Raw genomic sequence first — 8933 nt, 5'->3', positions numbered from 1 at the left:
TATCATTCTGACCTGAGTTGAAATAATAGTTGAGATCTTTTAAATACTATTAGCGTTTGCTTCAGCCTGCCTGTAGTGCCAGGTGGGTGTAACGGGTGTCGTCGTCTGAAGAGGAATAATTGTACCAAAGCGCAGCATGGTAAGTGTTTATGCTTTCTATTGAAACTGACCACTATAACAAAATAACAAAGGGAATAGCCGAAACAGAAACAGTCCTGTCAGGTGCAGAAAACACTAAACAGAAAATAACTACCCACAAAAACCATGTGGGAAAAAGCTACTTAAGTATGGTTCCCAATCAGAGACAACGATAGACAGCTGTCTCTGATTGAGAACCATACCGGCCAAAACAAAGAAATAAAAAAACATAGAAAAAAGAACATAGAATGCCCACCCAAATCACACCCTGACCAAACCAAAATAGAAACCTAAAAAGCTCTCTAAGGTCAGGGTGTGACAGTGGGAGGGGTTTACAGTTCCGTGACTATTCTTTTGGTTCCATTGCACCAGGCAAGCTCAATCAAGCCCAGCTAGCTGACATATGGAATTGTTTTAAGATGGTCATACTATGGATCATTTAGCTATTTAGGTTTAAAAAATGTACTCAGGAAAATATATATACAGTGCATTCGGAAATTATTCAGACCCCTTCCCTTTTTCCACATTTTGTTACATTACAGCCTTATTCTAAAACGAATTAAATAAAAACATGTCCTCATTAATCTACACATAATACCACATAAGGACAAAAGTGAAAACAGGTTTTTAGAAAAAATTTCAAATCTATTTTTTTTTTCAATATACCTGTGTATCTTATTTACAGTACATAAGCATTCAGACCCTTTGCTATGAGACTCGAAATTGAGCTCAGGTACATTCTGTTTCCATAGATCATCTTTGAAATTTCTACAACTTGATTGGAGTCCACCTGTGGTAAATGCAATTGATTGAACATGATTTGGAAAGGCAGACACCTGTCTATATAAGGTCCCAGAGTTGACAGTGCATGTCAGAGCAAAAACCAAGCCATGAGGTCGAAGGAATTGCCCGTACAGCTCCAAGACAGGATTGTGTCGAGGCACAGATCTGGGGAAGTGTAACAAAACATTTCTGCTGCATTGAAGCTCTCCAAGAACACAGTGGCCTCCATCATGGAAGAAGTTTGGAACCACGAAGACTCTTCCTAGAGCTGGACGCCCGTCCAAATTGAGCAATCAAGGGAGAAGTGCCTTGGTCAGGGAGGTGACCAAGAACCCGATGGTCACTCTCACAGAGCTTCAGAGTTCCTCTGTGGAGACGGGAGAACCTTCCAGAAGGACAACCATCTTTGCATTACTCCACCAATCAGGACTTTATGATAGAGTGGCTAGACAGAAGCCACTCCTCAGTAAAAGGCACATGACAGCCCACTTGGAGTTTGCCAAAAGGCACCTAAAGGACTCTCAGACCACCAGAAACAAGATTCTCTGGTCTGATGAAACCAAGATTGAACTCTTCGGCCTGAATGCCAAGCGTCAGGTCTGGAGGAAACCTGGCACCATCCCTAGGGTGAAGCATGATGGTGGCAGCATCATACAGTGAGGATGCTTTTCAGCTGCAGGGACTAGTCAGGATTGAGGGAAAGATGAACAGAGAAAAGTACAGAGATCCTTGATGAAAACACTCAGGAAAGCACTCAGGACCTCCGACTGGGGCGACGGTTCACCTTCCAACAGGACAATGACCCTAAGCACACAGCCAAGTCAACGCAGGAGTGGCTTCGGGACAAGTCTCTGAATGTCCTTGAGTGGCCCAGCCGGTGCCCGGACTTGAACCTGATCTAATATCTCTGAAGAGACCTGAAAATAGCAGTGTAGCGACGCTCCCCATCCAACCTGACAGAACTTGAGAGGATTTGCAGAGAAGAATGGGAGAAAGTCCCCAAATACAGGTATGCCAAACTTGTAGTGTCATACCCAAGGAGACTCGAGGCTGTAATTGCTGCCAAATGTGCTTTGTTGCGGATACAGGTATTCTGTGTGTGTATCCTGTGTGTGTGTGTTTCTTTTCTCTCCTTCTCCCCTCACAGGTGGCAATCATCATTCCCCAATCAGTCGCTAATCAGAAGACACACCACCTCCTGTTTCCATTACCCTATCACTTTCCCTTGGTTTAAAAACCCTGTCTGTTTCCTCTAGAGCTCAATCTCTCTGTCAATGCCATCTGTCTGTTGATCTCTTGTTTGGTTTTTGCAACTACATATCACTTTGTCCCCACCTGTGAGTATTGTTATTTTGTTACGGTGTTTGTTTGATGGTGGGAAAAGGGGGAACCAAGACAAGTTGCCCATGGGCATACACTACCCGTAGGACTACTTTGTCTAAGAACACTAGGTAGAACTGGGCGGACCACCCACTGTATTTTTGGTTAGTTAGCTGTTGGTGAAGTAGGCTAGTCTAGCTTAGGGGTATTTTGGGATATTTGTTTCTTTCCTTGGGTCCAGCTCAGCACCTTTTCCTGCTCCTCTCATTACCGTGTGTTATCAAATAAACCATGAGTGTTTGACGGTAATTTAATTGTCTGTGGTTATTCCGTTCTCACTCTTACTTTTTCACTATAATTTGCATGAGTTATGTTATGGGTCTCGTTACCATCCCCCCCTAGACTGTCGGGCCAAAAGGTATTCGTAACATGCTTCAACAAAGTACTGAGTAAAGGGTCCAAATAATTATGTCAATGCTGTTTTTAATTTTGAGGGAAAAACAACAACGGTTTTTGCTTTGTGGGGAGGGGAAAAAACAAGGAATACTTTCTGAATGCACTGTATATCATTTTTTGATACATATTTAACCCCTTTTTTTGGTAGGCACAAAACTACCTTCATACTTCCATTTGTTTAAAAAAAAAAAACGGTACCAGTTACCAGAAGACAACACTTGTGGGGGTCGTAGAGCAAAACGGAGAACACCATTTTTTTTTCGTGAGAGTCTCCCCTTTCCATAGAGTGGTAATAATTTGTAGGTCAAACTGTTCGGATGCTACAGACGTTTTACGTGAGAAGACCGATTTTCGGAATGTCTTATGGTCTGACAAACTCAGCTCTAGCTCTGCCACATTTCACCACAGAAATGTGACACTGGTGGATTCAGACGCATCCAATGCAAAAAAAAGAAGATTTCTCTAGTTTAAACTGATGAATTTTGATGGTGATTTCTTTCTTATGTAACTTAGATTGACCGCACTGCTGCATCAATCGACTCTAGGGGTTAACCTGTCTCCTCCCCTTTATCTAAACTGATTGAAGTGGATTTACCAAGTGACCTCAATTACTTGGATTCACCTAGTCAGTCTATGTCATAGAGAGAGCAGGTGTCCTTGATGTGTTGTGAAATCAGTGTATGTCATACTGCGTTATACAGCATATTACTGCGTTATACAGCATATTACTGCGTTATACAGCATATTACTGCATTATACAGCATATTACTGCATGCACATTGAAATGCATAGGCTACCATTAGCTGCATGTGTAACGTCTTCCACAAAAGCATGGTATTTCTGCAGCAAGTAGCATACACAAGCTATATTCTTGATGTGAGGCCCCAAAATAATCCAGTGAAATTTTACCGATATGCAGTGGTAATGCAGAGAGCAAGGTACGGTGGTTTAGTTTTGCAGGAAAGCAAAACATCGAGCCATGCCTAGCTTTATAACCAAGACCCAAATATGCTGCTCCTATTGTAAATAGTTTAAAGTATTGGCTTTGCGTTATGTTAGCCTTTTGGATTAAGAACAGGCCTTTTTCTTCACTAAACATGTCTGTCTTCGTTTGTCAACATCACATCTACCAACATCCCCACCTCCCACACAGCCTTGGATGGTAGCCAGGAAAACTAAAGTGTATCATCATAGCTCCTCTGGTTTTCCAAGAAAACTTTCTGTTGATCAGACATGCAGCTATGTAACAGAACATAATTTGTTTGATTTTAATCCCAGTTACACTCAGTACTCACTCAGGAATTTGCCTCCCTAATCTCAATAAGACAGTTAGGTGTATTATGTTGTAATGACTTGCTGGCTGCACAATGTGTTACTGTACTGTAATGATCCCTTGGGCCACCACACAAGTATTGACATTAGATTTGATTCAATTCCATTTGGCGAGGGTTTGAGGCGATGGAAAGATATTCTTTATTCTTTGTTTGGATCCCCATTAGCAGACACCTTGGCGACCGCGAGTCTTCCTGGGGTCTGAAATATATATCAACAGAGAAACTAAGAAGAGGCCCTGGGTTTGGAAATGTTGAAGTCTGAAGATTAGAGTGAAACCTTTTCAAAACAACATCCATCCAAGAAAGGAAATGAGAGTACCAGACAGAAAGAAAGGCAGAGGAGAAGGGAAAGGGAGAGAACAACTGATGGGCTGCTATGTGCTCTCTGACCGTTGGATCTACTGACTGGGAGTACCCTCATCAGTGACGGACTTGACTGGCCTGAACGAAGTGCAATGATACAGTTAAAGTATTCTTAGGGGAATTCATAGATTACATATTCCCTTTCAGTGTAGTTACTCATTCACTGTGAGTGAGGCTCAGACAGGATAGCTGTATGGTGGAGAAGAAGCAAAAAGATGGATTTTAGAGGTAAGGATTTACTTTGCTGTTCTGTATTTGTAAATGATCGTTTCCATTGGAATTCCATTATTTCCAAAGCCAAATAATATTCATCCAAATACTTGAATGGCTGATAATGCTTGAATGACTGATGGTAAGTCCTGTTGACCATGTAGTTTGGGTCATGTAATATTTTAGCGAGATCTTTTTTTGTGATATCCAATCGGTAGTTACAGTCTTGTCCCACCACTGTAACTCCTGTGTGGAGCAATGCGTCATCCGAAACACGACCCTGCCAAGCCGCACTGCTTCCTGACACTGCTCGCTTAACCCGGAGGCCACACCAATGTGTTGGAGGGAGGACACACCGTACAACTGGCGACAAAAGTCAGCGTGCATGTGCCCGACCGGCCAAACCCTCCCCTAATCCTGACGACGCTGGGCAAATTGTACGCCGCCTCATAGGTCTACCTGGTTCGCGGCAAGCTGCGACACAGCCTGGGATTGAACCCGGGTCTGTAGTGACACGTTTAGCACTGCGATGCTAGTGCCGTAGACCGATGCGCCTCTCGGAAGGTGAGATCAAAGTTCTTTGTACATTACATTACATTTTGAAATGTATTAGAGCCAATCATTTGTTTAAAATGTCAATCATTTTACTAAAATGTTGCTTGTATCTGATCCTGCACATCTCTCTCTAAATCAGGTGGTTTGTGTTGAAACTTAATCATAGTGTCCAGTACAGTAATACCGTGCGTCATTAGATATAGTTTGGAATAAGGACATATCCTGCAGCATAAAGAGGTCATGCTCCTATCTGCTGCTGAATGACTGGTAAGGAATAGAGTGGGGTGTACTTTACACAATACTTACTGAGGACTACAAAACTCTTCTTGGCAGAACAACTGTGTCACATCAAATTAATTTAATCTTTGATCTGAGGCTGGGCTGGTCTTAGTTTTTTGGGGGCCCTGAGCAAAATTTGGCTTGGGGGCCACCCACCTCACGGGTAAAACATTTGAATGGTCCCCCTCTTGAGGTCAGAGAGACGAAATTGAAGTTTTAAAGCACATTTTCTGCAATTCTACACATTTTGCCATCAGGTGGAGAAAGAAGTTGCAGGTTTCAAACTAATTTCATGCAATTCTACTCATTGTGCCATGCAACAGGCAGAAACCGTTTCAGTTTTAAAGCAAATTTCCATGGGGTGGAGAGAATTTAGCAGTTTTTAGCACATTTTTCATGCAATTCTACTATTTTTTTCCTTGAGGCAGGGAAAAAAATATGCAGTTTTAAGCAATTCTACACATTTTGCCATGACTTATTCCTTGATCATAGATATCTGAGTCAGAGTGACTAACAAAATCAATGGGGGCACCCTGAAGGTCAGGGCCCCTGGGAACATGCACTGCGTGCCTGATCAGTAATTCTGCCAAGAATACTGCAAGGTGTATTTAGCTATCAAGACTAACTTACCAATTTAAAAAGTGTGAGGTGACATGGGCAAGACATTACAAGAGAAAAACTGCTGACGCGCTAACAAATTTCAAAATTGCACCTTGTGTATTCTACGACTCTAACACTCAACAGTAAGTTGAGACTCCGACTGAATTCCTAATATGTATATATTTTTTTATTAAAAAAACAGTTTGTCGCTTATGCCAGAGCAAAATGTGAAAAATAACTATGGTGTTTAAAGTACATTCTTAGTTTATGGATGTCAATTTACTCATTTTTACTGTTGTGTCCCAGTTAAGTGTATTTCAGTGTCTTTGCAATGTACAGTGTTTTAGTGTATTTACAGTGTATCTCAGTGTATGTCAGTCTGCTTACCCCACTGTCTCTCTCCACAGTGATGGGGTCCTGTGTGGCCTTGGTGCCTGTCCTTCTGCTCCTGTCCTCCCTGCAGCACACCAGTGAGGCTGGAAGGGTCCTGGTCTACCCTGTCGACGGCAGCCACTGGCTCAACATGAGGATACTGGTGGAGGCGCTTCACACCCAGGGTCACCAGGTCATTAAGCATGAGACAATCTCATGATATGAGAACAAAACAATATGTACATTGGACTTTTTTTTAAATGTACTGCAATACTATTTATCACATGACTGCCCATAAAAAATACAGTTGAATTAACATTAATATTAGGATTTATGATTTGCCATCGTTGAGAAACCTTTGAAATGTTGTTCAAATAAAAATACAAATGCAGAGGAATGTACCGAACCAAGAGCTGAGTGTACTGTCTTTCCCTTACAGGTGACCATTCTGCGCTCCTCCACCAGCTGGTACGTGGCTGAACACTCCCCCCACTACACCTCCATCACCGTGCCCCAGGCTCAGCCCCAGAACATCGAGAGTCAGGAGTTCATGGCCCACTTCCTGAAGAGGTCGCTGGAGATCCAGCGGGGGAAGGGCTCACCCTGGGCCTTCCTGCAGTTCTGTGGGAACCTCTTCAGGTACAAATATAGCCCAAAGGCAGGACTAACAGAGCCAAAATTCCTCCCCAAAGCAATGGAATTGATGCCAATTTGCATTTTTGCACAAGCTAGTTCATTGTTTAATGCTGATACATGCCTGATGTTTAAATTGTGTTTTTTACGGTTTACTTTGATTGATCTAATCTGTTCAGCATGCTGAGGCAGAACCAGGAGATGGTGGCCGAGCTGGTCGTCACCATGTTTGAGAACCAGACTCTGATGACAGATCTGAAAGAGGCTGAGTATGACCTGGTCCTGACTGACCCAGTGTTCCCTGCCGGGGTCCTGGTGGCCCACTACCTCCAGCTCCCCCTGGTTCTCAATGTGCGCTGGCACCTCAGCGGGGAGGGACACTTTGCCATCGCTCCCTCGCCACTATCCTACGTCCCTCAAATATTCTCCCGCAACTCTGACCTGATGAACTTTGCACAGAGGCTGAGTAACATATTCTACCACTGTCTTAGCTACTACATGTATCGTTACGTCTCCAACCCGCCTTACCAGGCCGTGTGCGACCGCTACTTTGCCCCTGATGAGGTGGACGTCATATCCCTTATCCAGGGAGCTGATCTGTGGCTGATGAGGGTGGACTTCGTCTTTGAGTTCCCTAGACCCACCATGCCGAACGTGGTCTACACTGGTGGGTTCCAGTGCAAACCCTCCAAGCCTTTACCTGCAGCTTTAGAGGAGTTTGTCCGGAGTTCTGGAGAACACGGGGTGGTGGTGATGTCACTGGGGACTCTGTTGGGTGGACTGGGTCCAGTATTGACAGAGGTCATAGCCTCAGCCTTCGCCCGGCTGCCCCAGAAGGTGGTGTGGAGACACCTGGGAGAGAGGCCTTTGTCTCTAGGCAACAACACCCTGCTAGTGAAATGGCTGCCTCAGAACGACCTCCTGGGTCACCCCAAAACCAAAGTGTTCGTCACACACGGGGGCACCAACGGGATCTACGAGGCCATCTATCACGGAGTCCCATTGTTGGGTATCCCTCTCATCTTTGACCAGTTTGATAACATGGTGCGCATGAAGGCCAGAGGAGTGGCAGAGGTTATAGAGGTTACAACGTTAGAGGTGGAATCCTTAACACAGACTCTGATGGGCATTCTGGATGAAGAGAAGCCCTACAGTGAGAATATGAGAAGACTATCACGGTTGCACCACGACCGGCCTATAGAACCTTTGGACAGCGCCATCTTCTGGCTGGAGTTTGTTATGCGACACAAGGGGGCAGCTCACCTACGTACAGAGTCCTATAAGATGCCATGGTATGTCTATCATAATGTGGATGTTCTAGCACTGCTGCTGGGCTCTGCTCTGCTTGTTTTGGTGTTGCTTGTGGTTTCCTGTATGTGCTTGGTAAGAGGATTACAAAAGAGGAGAAAGTCCAAGTTGGAGTGATTATGTTACTTATGGCCTACTTACTTAGTTATTACACAGCTTACAATCCAAGCATAGAGTAGGTAGATATGGGGAAAGCAATTGCAAAAAAACTGAAGGTTGTTATAATGGGATTTCCAAAGTTTGTCTGTCTCTGGAATTTTATGTAGAGAACCTTCCTAATATATCAAAGATATAGGTTACATATATTTATTACATGGACTTTTTGAATCAAGGTTTTATTGGGTTATTATGATGCAATCCTGCATTTGCCGTGTATTTTCACTCATGTTATCAATTTTATAATATACAGTGTAAATGTTGACAATTTTTTGTTTTTAATAAAACGAGAATATGTTCAAATGATGCGGAATAAACAGCGAAAGTCTTCTTGATAACTTTGCATTTTCACGTCAATACTTCACAAGCCACTTTTTAAAACCTTATGGTCAGGTATGCATCAGATGACCACACAGGAAATCTTCA

At 43.4% G+C, this 8933-nt stretch overlaps 1 protein-coding gene across 5 annotated transcripts; it reads left to right on the top strand.

The window, feature by feature from the left end:
* Positions 1–38: 38 nt before the first annotated feature.
* LOC112221769 (UDP-glucuronosyltransferase 2A2) lies at positions 39–8813 on the top strand. Of its 5 annotated transcripts, XM_024384077.2 has the most exons (6): positions 4134–4622; positions 4823–5168; positions 5299–5426; positions 6446–6603; positions 6850–7049; positions 7223–8813. In XM_024384077.2, exons 3-6 carry the CDS (start codon positions 5420–5422, stop codon positions 8466–8468), a joined length of 1611 nt encoding a protein of 536 aa, XP_024239845.1. In that variant the 5' UTR covers positions 4134–4622; positions 4823–5168; positions 5299–5419; the 3' UTR covers positions 8469–8813. The 5 variants fall into 5 exon arrangements, with proteins under 5 accessions (XP_024239846.1, XP_024239845.1, XP_042159650.1 ...); XM_042303716.1 differs by lacking the exon at positions 5299–5426; XM_024384078.2 differs by lacking the exons at positions 4134–4622; positions 4823–5168; positions 5299–5426 and adding an exon at positions 39–139.
* The last annotated feature ends 120 nt before the right edge of the window (positions 8814–8933 follow it).

Source organism: Oncorhynchus tshawytscha, linkage group LG22 (assembly GCF_018296145.1).
Source record: "Oncorhynchus tshawytscha isolate Ot180627B linkage group LG22, Otsh_v2.0, whole genome shotgun sequence".
In the NCBI taxonomy this organism is placed as follows: domain Eukaryota; kingdom Metazoa; phylum Chordata; class Actinopteri; order Salmoniformes; family Salmonidae; genus Oncorhynchus; species Oncorhynchus tshawytscha.
Note: the sequence above shows the minus strand (reverse complement) of the source record. Positions and strands in the feature narration are given on the sequence as shown.